At 52.1% G+C, this 16,770-nt stretch overlaps 1 protein-coding gene across 15 annotated transcripts in view; it reads left to right on the top strand.

The window, feature by feature from the left end:
• The window catches only part of Kcp (kielin/chordin-like protein), a 34,842-nt gene that overhangs the window by 1,743 nt on the left and 16,329 nt on the right, over positions 1-16,770 (top strand). For 11 of the 15 annotated variants that reach the window (XR_003956222.1, XR_003956221.1, XR_003956220.1 and 8 more), the window contains 27 exons: positions 460-623; positions 1,694-1,862; positions 1,952-2,028; positions 3,387-3,483; positions 3,594-3,676; positions 3,878-3,971; positions 4,971-5,059; positions 7,043-7,136; positions 7,225-7,304; positions 7,381-7,474; positions 7,747-7,832; positions 7,903-7,984; positions 8,204-8,356; positions 8,433-8,539; positions 8,615-8,708; positions 9,286-9,459; positions 9,559-9,641; positions 9,737-9,830; positions 9,912-10,100; positions 10,333-10,503; positions 12,896-13,072; positions 13,791-13,876; positions 14,116-14,206; positions 14,334-14,416; positions 14,503-14,596; positions 15,693-15,866; positions 16,113-16,195. Coding sequence is in view for 10 of the 15 variants with exons in the window: in XM_011241070.3 (XP_011239372.1) it covers positions 460-623; positions 1,694-1,862; positions 1,952-2,028; positions 3,387-3,483; positions 3,594-3,676; positions 3,878-3,971; positions 4,971-5,059; positions 7,043-7,136; positions 7,225-7,304; positions 7,381-7,474; positions 7,747-7,832; positions 7,903-7,984; positions 8,204-8,356; positions 8,433-8,539; positions 8,615-8,708; positions 9,286-9,459; positions 9,559-9,641; positions 9,737-9,830; positions 9,912-10,100; positions 10,333-10,503; positions 12,896-13,072; positions 13,791-13,876; positions 14,116-14,206; positions 14,334-14,416; positions 14,503-14,596; positions 15,693-15,866; positions 16,113-16,195 (3,062 nt within the window). In the remaining 5 variants the exon portion in view is untranslated. Of the gene's footprint in view, positions 1-459; positions 624-1,693; positions 1,863-1,951; positions 2,029-3,285; positions 3,484-3,593; positions 3,677-3,877; positions 3,972-4,970; positions 5,060-7,042; positions 7,137-7,224; positions 7,833-7,902; positions 7,985-8,203; positions 8,357-8,432; positions 8,540-8,614; positions 8,709-9,285; positions 9,460-9,558; positions 9,642-9,736; positions 9,831-9,911; positions 10,101-10,332; positions 10,504-12,895; positions 13,073-13,790; positions 13,877-14,115; positions 14,207-14,333; positions 14,417-14,502; positions 14,597-15,692; positions 15,867-16,112; positions 16,196-16,770 lie in introns of those variants that run through there. The other 4 variants (XM_017321663.2, XM_017321662.1, XM_030255489.1 and 1 more) reach the window with 4 other exon arrangements.

The following is a 16,770-nucleotide window of genomic DNA, read 5'->3' as shown; positions in this document are numbered from 1 at the left end:
GTTCGTTCTTGCACGCATCCCACATCCTCGTCTTCATTTCAGCCTGTGTTATCTCTTGATCCTAGCATAACATATCAGACCTCCGAGCTGTCTCTGACCCACAGTGGATGGATGGTCCGAGCACCCCACCTCCATGACTAAAGATCCCTACAATCAGAGCAGGCTGCAGGGGGGCCTGGGTTGGGATACTGCTGTGTCCCCTTTGGGAAGCTGGCATAGGCCACTTCAGTGCTCTCAGGGCATCTGCCTCCTCTCGTTTCTGGGTTCTCATGATATTCTTGCCTCCTTGCTTCCTCTCTGGCACCTTCAGAGACCATGTCTCCTCCCCTGGAGAAGTAGGTGGAAAGGAGAGGGCACAGGAGGACCCTTGTCCCCTGTATGGTTCAGAGGACGGACGGAACCCAGGAGACCTTAACCAGCCTCTGTCTACAGGCCAAGCTGGGTTCTTGTGCCCTTCAGGTGGAGAGGTCTCCAGAGAGCAGCCTAGGCTTGCTGATGCTATCTCTCAGCAGCAGGCACCCTCCCACTCCTTGGTCCCTGGTGAGACCCACCAACAGCAGTGGTGCCCCCTGGAGGAGAGGCTGGAACGGCTGGAGGCAGAGGTGACTGACCTCAGAAAGCAGGTACCGTGGAGGCAGGGATGGGTTAGGGTGGGCTTTGTATATTGGGAGAAGGAGCGGGCTTGAGTTCTGGAAGCTCTGGAGATAAAATAGAGGGCTTTGTTGTTGTTCTCTCTACATACATCCCTCTGTCCTAGAATTTACTATGTAGACCAAGCTAGCCTTGAACTCACAGAGATCCCCCTACTCCCGTCCCCCAAGTACTGGAATTAAAGGCACTGCACCACAACAACCAACCTTTGTTGCTATTTTATTTAAGATTTATTTTTACTGTATGTGTATGGGTGTTTGTCTGAACGTAGGCACAGCATGTGTGTCCAGAAGAGGGTGTTGAGGCTCTTGGAACTGGAGTTACAGACTGTTACTAGCCGCCACGTGGGTGCTGAGAACCACATCAGGTCCTCTGAAGGAGCAGTTGATCTCATTACCACTGAGCCATCTCCCTGGCTCTTGCTTTGTCTGTTGGTTTATTGTTTTGATGATGCTTAAGAGTGAACTCAGGTCCTCACAATGCTGGGCGAGGACTGTACCACTAAGGTATATCTCCCTAGCCCTTAGAATTTTGTTGTGAAAACACAGAGAGGTTCTTAGTCTGACTTGGTCGTAATTTCTTTTAGAAACGTAGAGTCTCCGGGCCCACATAATCTCTCATGGATTTGGCAAAGGGAATGGAATACTGTCAAGCCTAAGGCACCACTAGGAAAGATTATGGCTGGGCAATAAACATCTTTAAAAGCCAGGCAGAGTGATGCATGCCTGTAGTGCCAACACCTGAAAGACTGAGGCAGGAGGATTGGCATGAGTTTAAGACCAGACGGAGCTTCACAAGTAACGACCAGCCAGACTCACTCCTCCCTGCAAATTACTCTGTAATTATTGGAGCATGGGTCAAGTCCTGAAATTCTGTGTTCAAGGGATAGTTTTATCTTCCCTGAAACAGGCTGATTGGAGGGTGCCCACCTCTGCTCAGGAATCCTTCTCATCCTGCCTCAGTTTCTCTGTCTCACAACCCATGAGAAAACTGTGAAGGAAGCTGAGCTGAGCCTCCCACCTCCTGCTCTTGCTTTCCCCAGAACAGGGAGCTGCAAGCCAGGGTGGTGCAGCTGGAGTCCTGTGAGTGCTGGGGGCCAGGTCACACCTGTCCCGAAGGAGCTCGCTGGGAGCCTGATGCCTGCACAGCCTGCGTGTGCCGTGATGGAACGGCGCACTGTGGCCCCCAGCCCAACCTGCCCCACTGCCGTGGTCAGTATCCTCCCATCCATCCATCGTGACTATTTGGGGACCTGGAGAAGGCACTGGGGTCTCAGGTGACATTGCTGTCTCCACCTCAGGCTGCAGCCACAATGGGCAGTCTTATGGTCATGGGGAGACCTTCTCCCCAGATGCCTGTACCACCTGCCGCTGTCTGGTGAGTGCTTGAGACCCACATGGATATCCTGCACCTGTCGCTGTCACCTGTGGGCCTCTCTCTAACCACCCATCACTGACATGCTATACTCTACTAGTTGTGTCATGGAGTCTCTCGGCCCATTCTGCCCAGACTTTTTCATCTATGACCTTGGGATTCCAACAGGTTCTACTTTCCAAACGGAGCTCAGTCTCCACAAACTTGTTGGGCCCCAAAGCTTCTTGGTGGGGTTGGATCAGGAAGAGGAATGCTTAAGAGGCCTCCTTATTCAGGTACAGAGGTGGGAAGATATGAGGCAGGAGTCTGCCTAACAGGGCCAGAAGAGACAGGATACTGCACTCATCCGTTTGGCTTGCCTTCTGCAGGCTGTGGGGTCCTACTGAAGTCCACAAGGGCCGAAGTATGGCATGCTAAAAAAAAAAGTGTTAGGGATATCTGTCTGGTATGGAATAGATGCAGAGACCGGTTGGAAGGCTGCTCTAGTTCTTGTCTAGACACAGGGCCAGAGAGGGCAGGGGGCTGCAGGCAGGGTCTGCTCATAGTTCAATCCCATGGAACAAGTCAGACTTGAGAGGCTGGAAGGACAGTGGCATCAGTGACTTGCAGAGAGCTGGGTGAGAAAAGGCGGTGGCTCTCTAGATTTCTGTTGTAGTCAGAGTCTCAGCATCTAGCGCTGGCTAGGCTAGAACTTGCTGTGTAGGCAGGCTGACCTCAAACTAACAGATGTCCTCCTGCCTCTGCCTCCCGAGTTCATTTCTTCTTAGTTAGGTTTTGCGAAAATCTGAATTTCAAATAACATGTGATTTTTCAATATATTAAGTATACCCACATGATAATTGGGTCTCTCCCCTCTTTTTTCTGAGGCTGTTTCATGTTACTGAAGCTGACCTTGAAATCCTGCTCCTCCTGTCTCTGCCTTCCAAATGCTGGCATTCTAAGTGTGTACCACCGTGTTTGGTTCTTTCTCTCTCTCTCTCTTTTTTTTTTTTTTGGTTTTTCGAGACAGGGTTTCTCTGTGTAACCCTAGCTGTCCTGGAACTCACTCTGTAGACCAAGCTGGCCTCGAACTCAGAAATCCGCCTGCCTTTGCCTGGGATTAAAGGCGTGTGCCACCACGCCCGGCTGGTTTTTTATTTCTTGAGATAGGATCTCACACTGTAGCCTAAAACTTACTGGGTAGCCCAAGCTGGACAGGTAAGAGAACTAGGGTCTAGCCTCTGCCACTGTTAATGTTCCCATTGCTCTGCATTACCCCAGGCCTGGCCATGCCTCTGAGCATCTAGACTTTGAGGTCTGCAGAATACCCCAGTGTGGATGGTGGGGAGAGCTCAATGCAGGGCTTGGTGTCTGCTCTGCAGGCAGGAACCGTGCAGTGCCAGGGGCCTTCATGCTCTGAGCTTAACTGTCTGGAGAGCTTCATCCCTCCTGGAGAATGTTGCCCCATCTGCCGGCCAGGTGACCTCATCCCCTCAGTCTCCGTGGGGCCACACCTATTTGAGTCAATGCATTCCCCTGGGTTATGCCCACCCATCATGCTCTCTGGTGACCCCGTGTCATCCTTCCAGGCTGTGAATATGAAGGGCAGCTTCACCAGGAAGGGTCTAGTTTCTTGTCCAGTTCCAACCCATGCCTCCAGTGCTCTTGCCTGGTGAGTTGGTGCAGCCTCTGCTCAGGCCTGCTTTCCCGGAGCCTCCCTGTCCCATCCTACCATGTCTGTCACGCTTAGCCCTGTACACGTCTTCTGAGCCCAGCGCCATTGAGATTTCTCCCTCCATCCCTACTGGACCCCTGCCCACCTTGAACCTGCTGGAAGTCACACCCGGGGTGTTAAGGACATTGTCCATTGTAGAGGAGCCTGGTTCGATGTGTGCCTGTGAAGTGCCAGCCAAGCCCCTGCCTCAATCCAGTCCCGAGGCTTGGACACTGCTGCCCAGTCTGCCAAGGTGAGGACCCACGACCGTCTCATTTATTTACTCATTAATTTAATGTGTATGGGGTATCTGTTTTGTTTCCATTGCATGCCTGTGTACCTTGTGTGGCCGTGCCTGTGGAGGTGGATGCTGAGGATCGAACTCATGTCTTCTGGAAGAGAAGTCTTAAACACTGAGCCATCTTCCTAGTTCCTGTGACACTTTTTTTTGGTAGAGTCCCCAGCAGGCTGGCTGTCCTATCTTTCCACTCCAGAGCCCTCCCTTCCAGACTGATGTTTGATCGGTGGGCGAGCAATGCTAGTTCAGTACATTCTGGAGCTACAGAACCTGAGTTCAAAACTTCCCACTGCCTCTTAGTCAGTTCCATGACTCTAAGTTATTGTGCCTTGGTTTCTCCATTTGTAGGCTGCATGTAATATACCTTCTGGTGTTGTATAATCAATGACTATCATCTGCTCTGGGTGCCCAGACCCAGAATCCTCCATCAAGGATTACCACTAGATGGTGACCCTGAGTCACACCAACTAGAGTAGAGTAGAGTTGCACAGGCAGAGGCAGAAGCAGGGACCAGGTACTGTTGAACCTAAAGGGAAGGAGAGCAAGACCTATAGAAGGAAGGCATTCCAGGGGGATAACCTGGCTGGAATGACACTGGATAAGGAACAGTTAGCTTGGGAGGGGGAGATGAAGGAGACGGGAGTGTTTGGGAAGAGGCCTGCACGTGCAGGGCTTAGACTCAGCTCTGGGTGTGTGTGTTAGGAGGTTTCTATCATAGGTAAGGCTGGCCAACGCTAAGAGGGAGAGGTGAGAAGCAGTCACCACAGAGGGCATGTGGGTTGCTGTGCTGTCTAGGAAGGCATGGGAGAGCAGGCTGAGGAGCAATGAGGACCTTTCCCTGCCTGGGGCATTGAGAGTCCCTGAGAGTCAGAGGTAGGAGCATGAATGGAGGGTGGAGAAGAAGGTAAGATGGGGCCCAAGATAATTCCCACTAGGCCTGTTCTCTGTCCCCAGCCTCAGGCTGCACAGAAGGGAACTCTCATAGGGACCATGGCCAAGAGTGGACCACTCCTGGAGACCCCTGCCGCATCTGCCAGTGCCTGGTGAGTCCTGAGGTGCCCTTGGACTGTCCCTCACCCTGTCTTGCCACCAAGCCTGTTGGATTCTAGATTTCATTCCATGGGCCACATCTACAGGCACGGAAAGGAGATAGAGATACAGTCAATTGCATTGTGGGCCCCGTGAGCAAGCAACCGGGTGGGCTTGCCTGATTTGCTACTCTGTTCAGCAGGCTGGTAATCTTGGCTCACAGAGCTCATGGGTTTGCGGAGAGCCAATATAACAGGCGAGCTCTGGGGGGGTGAGGCCTACAGTTGGGCTATCCAATCCAGTGACACTGGATCCCTTAAAATGGGGCCGGCCAGAACTGTTATGGTCTAGATGTGGTGGCAAATGCATTTGGTTTCAGCATTTAAGAGGCAGAGAGAAAAACATTCATGTATTTAGGGCTAGCCTGGGCTACATAGTAGGACTCTCTCTCACTCAAAAAAAAAAAGTATAAATTAGATATGGCTTATACTGTCTGTGATTCCAAAGCAGGAAGACCATGACTATGAGGACAGCGTGGGTTATAAAACTGAGAACTTGTCTCAACCATCTTCCCTTAAAGCAAAGCAATAACAACAACAACAACAAAAAGAAATAAAACAAAATGAAGGGTCAGTAGGATAAAAAGGAATGAAAAACATTTTATTAATATTCTATGTGGATTGCACGTAGAAATAATATTTCACATGTGATAGGTAAATTACAATGTTAAGTTTTAATTTTCTCTGTTTCCCTTTCTGCTTCAAAAGTTGACCTTGATAAAGCATTTACGAGGCTTCCGTGGCTTGTGTTATCTTGTTCTTCCAAGTCGCCTGGCTGTAGGACTGCCTGGGTGGGGTGGTGGGTGCAGAGGGGGAAGTCGGGAAGGGTGTACAGATATTGGAACAAGTTGTAAGTACCGGCTTCCTGAGATAGATGTCCCACCTACTCTTAACCCCTCAAGCCTACCAGCGTAGGACTACTATTGTCCTTTGTTTTCAGATAGGTAAACTGAGTCACAGATCACTAAGTAACATGCTAGGCTGTACCTCTGTGCTAGATTCCTGGGGCTTCTGTAACTAAGGACTTGAAACAACATGAATATAGTCCACAGTTCTGGAAGCCAGAAGTTCAAGACCCAAGGGCGGGAGGTTTGGTTGGCTGGGAGGTAGGGCCATGCCTTTCCTGACTTCTGGTCTTTGTCAGCATTCTTTGACTTCTAAAGCACCTATTTTTTTTTAAGATTTATTTTTATGTTTCATTTATAAAGATTTTTTTTTTAAAGACAGAACTTCACAATATAGACTAGACTGGCCTTGACCTTACAGAGATCTGCCTGCCCCTGTCTCTCAAGTGCTGGGGTTAAAGCTGTGTGCCACTACGACTGGCCTCGAATTTCTTCTTTTTGTAAATATATTTCTTAAATTTCTTAAATAGATTTCTTTCATTAAAAAAAAAAGATTTATTTATTTTATATATGTGAGGACAGTGTTGCTGTTCTCAGACACACCAGAAGAGGGCACCGGATTCCATTACAGATGGTTGTGAGCCTCCATGTGGTTGCTGGGAATTGAACTCAGGACCTCTTAACTGCTGAGGCACCTCTCCAGTTCCTTTATTTTCTTTTTTTAGTGCATTCCCCACTCAGATTCAGACAGGCTCACAGGGAGAATGTTGCAAGATGAACTCAGATTCGGATGCAGAGATCCAGCAGCAACTGAATCTGTGTCCCCCCTTTTTTTTATATAGGAACACTAGCTCATGTTGGATTAGGGGGACAGCCTACTCCAATAATACCCCACTAACTAACCACATCTTCAACTCTGTTTTCAAAAGAGATCACGTTCTGAGGTACCAGTGCCAGCCATTTCAACCTACAAATCTGGAGGGATACATTTCATTCCATGAGAACACCCAGTGAGTGTACGGCTGGGAGTCTAGTGCCATTTCTCTTTCTTGACTGAACTCTGGGGGGTCTCTCCTCTGCCTACCCTTACCAGGAGGGCCACATCCAGTGCCGCCAGCGGGAGTGTGCCAGCCTGTGTCCATACCCTGCCAGGCCCCTTCCGGGCACCTGTTGCCCGGTGTGTGACGGTGAGTCAGGAGTGGGACAGAGTCTCTAGAGAGGCCAGAAGAGCTGGTGGCTGGCAGTGATCCCTGTCTGAGCACCTTTCTCCCACAGGCTGTTTCCTAAATGGGCGGGAGCACAGCAGTGGGGAGCCCGTGGGCTCCCAGGACCCCTGCTCTAGCTGCCGCTGTACCGTGAGTATGGCTGCCTGGTAGGGAGGGCCTGGCTTCAGGACATGCCTGCTTCTTGCTGACTGGGCCCTGTTAGCAGAATGGGAGTGTCCAGTGTGAGCCTCTGCCCTGCCCGCCTGCACCCTGCAGATACCCGGGCAGGATCCCTGGGCAGTGCTGCCCTGTCTGTGATGGTGAGTGGGGGCACGGTCACCATTCACCGTGCAGGGGGCAGGCACCAACTAGGGACAGGCTCTGGATGGTGGTGAGCTCTGATTGCCTTGCACCTACACCCCTCCCCCAGAATTGAGTCCTTACCTCTCCTCTCAAGGCGCGCATCTCTGTGGTGGCCTAAAGGTCATGCCTAGGCAATCTTCCTCAAGATAGGGATATATGCCTTGGAGTGGCATGATGCTTCCTGCTCAGCCACTAGTCCTGTCCCCCAGTCCCCTGTCCTCCTGTCCAGGCTGTAAATACCAGGGACATGAATATCGGAGCCAGGAGACCTTCACCCTCCAAGAGAATGGCCGCTGCCTTCGGTGCGTCTGCCAGGTGAGTGAGCCTACCTTCCGCCCAGCTCTGAGTCAATCCTTAAAGGCTTCTCACTTAGCCTTCTCCCTAGGCTGGTGAAGTATCCTGTGAAGAACAGGACTGCCCAGTCACTCCCTGTGTCCGCTCTGCCTCCGGCCCCCAGCTCTGCTCCGGTGTGTATGTGTGAACGTTGGGGAGCAACTGCTAAGGTCACTATTACCATGGAGTGGGGTTCAGGGGAGAACTCCACTCCAGAAAGGATGGTCTACTAGGCATTTGGGAGTTTGAGCAGAGGCTATGAACTAGGGCGCCCCCCCCCACCCCCAGGTTGGGAAGGACAAGGATGGATGAAGGTATTCAGGTTGCCATGGTGACAGACTTCCTTGCTGCAGCCTGTGTGCTCAATGGTGAGGAGTTTGCTGAGGGGATCCAGTGGGAGCCAGATGACCAGCCCTGTACTTCCTGTTCCTGCCAAGATGGAGTGCCTGTGTGCAGGGCTGTGCTTTGCTCTCCAGTACCCTGCCAACATCCTACCCAGCCACCTGGTGAGTGCCCAGCCAGATCTTATCTCGTCCTTCTCTGGCTTTGACTGGCCCACCCTGACCAGCCTGCTCCACCTAGGTGCCTGCTGTCCCAGCTGTGATAGCTGCACCTACCACAGCCTGGTGTATGCTAATGGGCAGAACTTCACAGATGTGGACAGCCCTTGTCAGACCTGCTACTGCGAGGTACATTCCTGGGCTTACAGCTGCCCTGCAGAGCCCCTCCTGAGCCCCCTCTCATAGCCTCTTCCCTGCTTCCAGGATGGGACTGTGAGGTGTTCATTGATCAACTGTCCTTTCACAACCTGTGCCAAGCCCCAGAATGGACCAGGCCAGTGCTGCCCTAAGTGCCCAGGTATGCATTTATTGTGTCTGACTGGTCTTGGGGCCCAGACCCTGTTGTCCACACAGCCCAGGGGGATCAACAGATATCTTCCAAAGCCATGGCTTTTGTAAGTGTTCTTGGTCCCACACAACTAAAAAATGCTCTGGAACTCACAAGGTCATGGACGAGAGAGAAATAAAGATTTGTTATCCTCTTGTGTTAGGGGACCACCTTTCCCTGTGACCCTGTCACATATCCTCAGATGAACTCACCAATACACCCAAGTAATGTAGGTTCCTGCAACGGGGATACAATGGGGCTTGCACAGTCCCCATGGGCGTGGATATGTGTTTTAGGCACACATGTGTAAGTTTTTCTTCTCAGCATCCTCAGAGACACATATCCATCCCCACCTGCAAATAAAGAGAAAGGGACTCAAAATTCCCACACCTGTGAGAACGATACACATTGCTACACACAGCCCCCTTTCCTTGGTTGGAGACAACCAAACTGATGACTGCATTCTGGGAGCCTCAGAGAAGCTGCAAGTGACACCTAACACTGTCAGTCTTTGCCTGAACTCCTGTCTTCACTGTCTGCTGCCCAGACTGCATCTTGGAGGCACAGGTGTTTGTAGATGGGGAGCGCTTCCCTCATCCAAGAGACCCCTGCCAGGAGTGCTGGTGTCAGGAAGGCCAAGCTCACTGCCAGCTCCGTGCCTGCCCCAGCGCCCCCTGTGTTCACCCTCTGCCAGGCACCTGCTGCAAGAATGACTGCACAGGTGAGGAGTCTGGGGCTGGGGACGGGTGTACCTGGCATGGAGGACTCCTCCACAGGTACACCCCTGGGGACAGCAGCTCATAGCTGCCCCCATCTTCAGGCTGTGCCTTTGGCGGGAAAGAGTACCCCAATGGAGCGGACTTCCCACATCCCACTGATCCGTGTCGCCTGTGTCGCTGTCTGGTGAGCGTGTGACCCGGAGGAAAGGGGAGGTGCATAAGGGGTGGGGGGCCACTTCGCACTAACCCCGACTCGGCTTCGGGTCTGCCCTTTCGCAGAGCGGCAACGTACAGTGCCTGGCGCGTCGCTGTCCGCCACTGTCCTGTCCGCAGCCAGTCCTCACTCCGGGAGACTGCTGCCCGCAGTGCCCAGGTAGGCCCGCTGCTCCTTCAGCCACCCCTCCCCTACCTAGGCTCCTCTTGCATCGCGTGACCTGCCACACTTTTTCCTCAGATGCCCCTGCTGACTGCCCACAGTCAGGGAATATGGTCCCTGTCCGCCACCAGGAGCACTTTTTCCAACCGGGAGACCCTTGCAGCCGCTGCCTCTGCCTGGATGGCTCAGTGTCCTGCCAGCGGCTGACCTGCCCTCCTGCGCCCTGCGCCCACCCACGCCGGGACGCCTGTTGCCCCTCTTGCGACGGTACCTCCTTTGTGGCGCCCTGGGTAGCAACTCCCCCTCACTTTGCCATTTGATACCCGTCTCCCATTCTTAATACCCTGCTCCCCACCTACAGATGTGCCTTCCCAGGGGGTCCTCCTTCCTCTGTCTCTCCTACCTGGGTACTTTAGTAAGGACACAAGGACCGAGGTCCACTAACACCGTCTGGCCACTAGTCACCGTGATCTCCCCAGTCACTCCCCTTTCCCCCCAGGCTGCCTGTATCAGGGGAAGGAGTTTGCCAGTGGGGAGCGTTTTCCATCACCAAACGTTGCGTGCCACGTGTGCCTCTGCTGGGAGGGCAGCGTCAAGTGCGAGCCCAGGACTTGTGCCCCTGCACAGTGCCCCTTTCCCACCAGGGAAGACTGCTGCCCTGCCTGTGATAGTGAGTTGGGGGGTGGGGTGGGGGACGTCATATGACACACTGCTGGGGCTAGAGAGCCAGGCCAGCTCCTCTTCATTGCCCCAAAGTAGATCAAAATAGCAAAATAAGTTTTACAGTAAGAAAAAAAAAGGGGGGGGGGCGGTAGTGACACACACCTTTAATTCCAGCACTTGGTAGGCAGAGGCAGCAGATCTCTGAGTTCGAGGCCAGCCTGGACTGCATAGGGACTTCAGGACAGCCAGGGCTATACAGAGAAATTTGTCTCCAAAAAAAACCAAAACAAAAACAAAAACAAACAAAAAAACCAGCAGCAGCAACAACTATAACATCATCAACAACAGCATGGCCTGCACTGATGGCTGAATTTTCTCCTGTCCTCAGATAATTTGGGTGTGTGAACTTGGGCAAATAACAAAATCCCATCAGACCTAATTTTCAGCCCTATGAAAAAGCTCCCACTCCTTGTCACTTACAGGTTATCTTAGCAAGCTTTATTTTTTGAGACAGGGTCTCATGTAGCCCATGTTGGCCTCCAACGTGCTATCTCTTGGAGGATACTATTTGTCTGCTCCTCCTTCCTCTCGCTCCCAAATGCTGGAATATAGGCTTCCATCAGCAAACCCAACTTATTTTAGCATCTTCTACCAAATGTAATTTTATTTATGGAATGACTTTCCTCAAATGAACATGCTAATTGAATTTTATTTAGGGTGGAGGGCAGAGAACAACTGGAACCAGTTCTCTTTTCTACCATGTGTTGTTCCCAGGGATCGAACTCAGATTATCAGGCGTTGTTGGCAACACCTTTACCCACTGAGCCATCTCCTTAGTCCCCTAGATGGATTAGACGGAAACAATTAGACTCGTCACAAATAGAGATTGCCGTTAAAGTGAATACAACTAGAACACAATACTGCTAAACTCTACCTGGATGTGGTGACCCATGCCTACATTCTAGGACTGAGGCAGTCTTGACAGCAAGATCAAGAGTTCAAGGCCAGCCTCAGTGATACAAGATTCTGCTTCAAGGAAAAATCTGGGGGGCTAGAGAGATGACTTAGTGGTTAATAGTGCTGACTGCTGCTCTTCCAGAGAACCCAGGTTCAATTCCCAGCACCCACACGGTAGCTCACAGCTGTCTGTAACTCCAGTATCTGACACCCTCACACAGACGTACATAGGGGAAAACATCAATGCACATAAAATAAAAACATGAACTTTTTAAAAATCTAATATATCTGTGTATGTGCATTAGACTTTGAACTCTAATTTTATGTGTACGAGTGTACTTTATGTGTATTGGTGTGTAAAAATCCAAACACTATCACTTTTTGTTTTTAAATTTGAAACAAGATTTCTTACTAAACCTGGAGCTAAACTGGCAGCCAGCCAGGCCCTGTGACCTTCTGGTCTCTGTTTCCACTGAGCTGGGCCTGTAGCTGTGTGGACAGCCCTGTTTGGCTGTTTACTTGGCTATTGGGAGCTGAACCAGGTCCTAGTGCTTCCTGCAAATATATTCTTAGCCACTGAGCCGCCTCTGTTACCTCCTGTCCGCTGTGTAGCTAAGGCTGACCTAGAACGCCTGATTATTCTGTCTTCATTTCTCAAGTGCTGGGATTATAGGTGTGTGTTACTATAACCTGTTCACCTGGTTGGGTTTTATTTGTTGTTGTTGTTATTTGTTTTTTAGATTTATTATTTTAGTTTGTGTGTATGAGTGTTTTGGCAGCATGTATGTCTGTGTATCATGTGTGATGTCTAATGCCCTCAGAAGTCAGAATTGGGTATCAGATTCCCTGGAACTGGAGTCACACATGACCCTGAGCCACCACATAGGTCCTGGGAATTGAACTCTGTGTCACCTGCAAGAGTAACAAGTGCTTTTAACTGCTGAGCCACTTTTTAAAAAAGGGGGATACAAGCAGTGTCTTAGGGGAGTTCAGGGCAGACTATCCTCTCCGTAATCAACCTGGGTTTGACAGAGTATTGGGAACAGGCTACCTTGGAGCTGACACCACTGTATCCCTAACTCAGCCCAGGAGAATTGGTGCCTTCTAGCAGTGGCCCACTGAGCATTTGACCCTGTGGGCAGGGCCTTGTGGGTTTTCCTATAGATGGAATTCTTGCAGGATACAGGGGGAAAAACCTGCCCTGTGACCTGGCCAACACCCCCACCACCACCACCACTAAGTCTCCTTTACTAGAGCCTCTCTCTCTCTCTCTCTCTCTCTCTCTCTCTCTCTCTCTCTGTGTGTGTGTGTGTGTGTGTGTGTGTGTGTGTGTGTGTGTGTGTGTGACCCAGCCCCACCCCTGGAGTCCCAGGTCAAGCTCAGGGAATGACTGCTTTCCTCTCGCCCCTTTCTGCCCTCCTCTTTGGCTCCTCCACTGATAGGCTGTGATTATCTTGGGGTCTCCTATCTGAGCAGCCAGGAGTTCCCAGACCCCCGGGAAGCCTGCAACCTATGCACCTGCCTTGGAGGCTTCGTGACTTGCACCCGCCGGCCCTGTGAGCCTCCAGCCTGCAGCCATCCACTCATCGTACCCGAGCACTGCTGTCCAACCTGCCAGGGTAGGAGGGCACCCCTCACCTCCTCACTCCTGCCGGGGCTCTAGGGTGGCTGGGCACCAGTGGGCAGGAAGTTTGTATACTACGGAACCCCATCTCAACCCTGAGATACTTACACACACGCGTGCGGGTGCGTGTGCGCTCGCGCATCCTCTTACCCCCTCAGAATTCTCATATGCCTGCTCTGCCCTCTTCTCTGTCTCCTCACTCATTGGTCTTTTGTGTTCTAAACTTTCTTTCTCTTAAACTGTCTTGCTGCCTTCTTAAAACTTCACCCCCCTGAAAACCGTCCAGTGGCTCCTATTACCCTTGAGTCACCAACCAGGAGAGGCAGCTTCTCCTGCCCAACCCTCTCTGACCCACCCCATCTGGCCACATAGCCAGCATGCCTGGGCCACCCTGTCCTCTCCCATGCAGGCAGGACATGCTCTGGACCTTTCACCCCCATTTCCCATCCACTGTCTTTCAGCCTCTTCCTCCATGCAGATCTGAATGATATCTTCCCTCCCATTCCTCCCTTCCCATCTTCCTCTGACATACTATCTCTAGCTGAACTGTGTGGGTTTTTTGGTGGGGGAGGGTCCTCAAAATGGCTCTGTGTGTATGTGTGTGTGTGTGTGTGTGTGTGTGTGTGTGTGTGTGTGTGTGCGTGTGTTCATGCAAGTGACAGGGGAAGGCTCGCGTGACAGAGGCCCTCCCATTCCATTCTCCATTTTGCCAGGATGCCTGTACCATGGGATCACTGCTGCCCTTGGAGAGACCCTTCCTGACCCCCTTGACCCCACCTGCTCCCTCTGCACCTGTGAGGTGAGCTGAATCTCTGGGGGTCTTGGCATCTTCCCATCCTTTATCTTCCTTTCTGGTCTGGAAAGAGTTGTCTGCACCTAGGTTGCAATGAACATATTTTGCTCCTGACATCTGGTAGGGACAAGGTTGGGGTCAGGTCTTTCTGGCCAGGGGAGAGGGAGGGTGCCTGCCATGCTGGTAGCGCAGCCTGTCTTGAAGGTGACTTGGAAATCCAAGTCACAGTGTGATCTCTCCCCCAGGAAGGTTCTATGCGCTGCCAAAAGAAGCCATGCCCTCCGGCTCCCTGCGCTCACCCGTCTCCAGGCCCCTGCTTCTGCCCTGTTTGTCGCAGTGAGCATGGTTTGCCACTACCTCCTGTGTGCCTGGCACCGTGCCCTTCTCCCATCTCCTTCTGCCAGGTCAGTGGTGGGGCAGTGTGGTATGGACCCCCTTCCCACAGGAAGTGTATCTCCCGTAGGCTGCCTCTCTCAGGGCCGGGAGCACCAAGATGGGGAGGAGTTTGAGGGACCCGAGGGCAGCTGTGAGCGCTGCCGCTGTCTGGTATGTAGAGGGTTAGGGTTAGGGCGGCCCAGGCTTCTGGATCTGAGTGTCCACAGCAAACCTGACCCTGTGTGTCCTGTCTGCAGGCCGGCCAGGTCAGCTGCACGAGGCTTCAGTGCCCGTCCCTGCCCTGCTTGCACCAGGTCACAGAACCAGGGACCTGCTGTCCTCGATGCACAGGTATACCCAACCCTGTACTCACACTGACACCCTTAGCTCTGTAACCCTCCTTCTGCCTCTTGCCTCAGTTCTTGGCTGTTCCCCTAATCAACATCCAGCCTACCCTTCCCCAGAGCAGCGCATCCCTAGCGGGCAGGCTAGATTCTCCTCCAAGCTGGCTCTCCTGTTTTCCAGTCATAATAATCATTGTCAGTAACATTTACTGAGCACTGTATATACAGCGTACTAGACCCTGAGCTAAGCACTACACACACACACACACACACACACACACACACACACACACACTCATTTTAAGGAACAGTTATCTTATCTATAAACGATATCCTTGACCCTGTTTTTATTACATTTATTCATTTATTTTCGTTGGGGAGCACATCACAGCCTGCATGTGGAGATCAGAGGACAGCTTATCAGAGTCCTTTATCTTCCTTCACCCCGTGGGTCCCAGGGATCCAACTCTGGTGGTCCAGCTTGGTGCCCAATGCATTTACCGTCTAGGAGTCTCCCTGGTCCCCTTCCTCCCATGTTTTAAGGATGAGAAAAAGGAGACGACAGAGGTGATATAATTTACCTGGTCATTCAGATAGCAGGTATTAGGGTCACGATGTACACTCTGGCCAGTGGCTGGGGAGCCTCAGCCTTTCTTAGCCAGCTTGCTGCCTCTCACCCCACCCTGTGTAGTTAATCCAGAATTGGTTCAGCATCTCTTGCCTTGTAAACAAAGCAGGACAGATATAATTCCCATTAAACACAGGTGAAGACTGAGGCTTGGAAAGATACCTGGGGCATATGGGTAGTGATAGGACAATTCATTCATTCCGTGTGCACCTAGTAGATGCCTGCTGCATACCAGTGTTGCATGGTGGGTTCCCATAGATAATGCCTGCTGCTTGCAGCCTGGATCATACAAGCAAGTGGCCCCTGACACTTCCGCAGACATGAGTTCTGCCCTAGCCCATATCGGTACCACATCTCTGCAGGGTCCCCTCCTGGCACCCCCATATCTTGCTGACCACAGATGGGCTTGTGGGGGGCAGGGTTCAGAAGTCCAGATCTCAGACTCAAAGCTTACAGCTACCTGCCTGGGACACAGGCTGCCTCGCTCGTGGGGAGGAGCATCCTGAAGGGAGTAGCTGGGTGCCAGCGGACAGCCCCTGTTCCTCCTGCATGTGTCACAAGGGCATCATCACTTGTGCCCAAGTCCAGTGTGTCAGCGCCTGCATCTGGCCCCAGGAGGGGCCCAGCGACTGCTGTCCTCAGTGCTCTGGTACTAGGAACCTGGGGAGAGGGGGAACATCGAGTGGGGGATGAGAGCCACACCTCCCTGCTTTTATGCTGAGCTGGGTGGCAGAGGTGGGTGTGTGGGGGCTCAGGAGAAGTGGCCTTCATCCTTGTATATGCCTCAGCCCCAGGGGGTCGGGGGAGCAGGAGTTGGAGGGTGGAGGAACCCGCGCCCTGCATTGTGGCCAGCCTGAGGGCTCCTTGCTCTGTTCTGTTCTTGTCTTACCTAAAGGCTGTGAGCATGGGGGCAGGAAGTATGAGCCTGGGGAGAGCTTCCAGCCTGGGGCAGACCCGTGTGAAGTGTGCATCTGCAAGGTAGGAGAGGGCAGGATGTGGGGCTGGAAGTTTGGGGTTCCAGACTTCATGGAGCAAGACCATGGGGTCAGAATGTGTCTCTGGGCCCGGGACTGAGGCTGAGCTTGGTCAGTGGGAGCAGGTCTGGATTTAGACAGGGCACAGGTCTGAGCGGGGAGGCTGGGGATGGACCCCTGGCTGGTCTTTGGGATGGTGGTTTTCAGGGGTAATGAGAACCCGCATGGGAAGTGTATGCATTCTACCTTAAATATAACAATGAGGGCTGGGTAGGTAGTTCAGTTGGTAAACTGGTCACCTAGGGCTGGGTAGGTAGTTCAGTTGGTAAACTGGTCACCTAGTATGCACGAGCCCTGGAATCAATCCTCGGTACCACATACACAGGGTACAGTAGCATATGTCTGTAATCCTAGCCCTGGGGAGGTAAAGGCTGAAGGACCAAGAAATCATCAAGGCCAGCTTTGGCTACACATTAAGTTTGAGGTCAGCCTGGGCTACATGAGACCTATCATCAAGATCAAGAATAATGGTGGCCGGGCGTGGTGGCGCACGCCTTTAATTCCAGCACTTGGGAGGCA

Source organism: Mus musculus, chromosome 6 (assembly GCF_000001635.26).
Source record: "Mus musculus strain C57BL/6J chromosome 6, GRCm38.p6 C57BL/6J".
NCBI lineage: Eukaryota > Metazoa > Chordata > Mammalia > Rodentia > Muridae > Mus > Mus musculus.
Note: the sequence above shows the minus strand (reverse complement) of the source record. Positions and strands in the feature narration are given on the sequence as shown.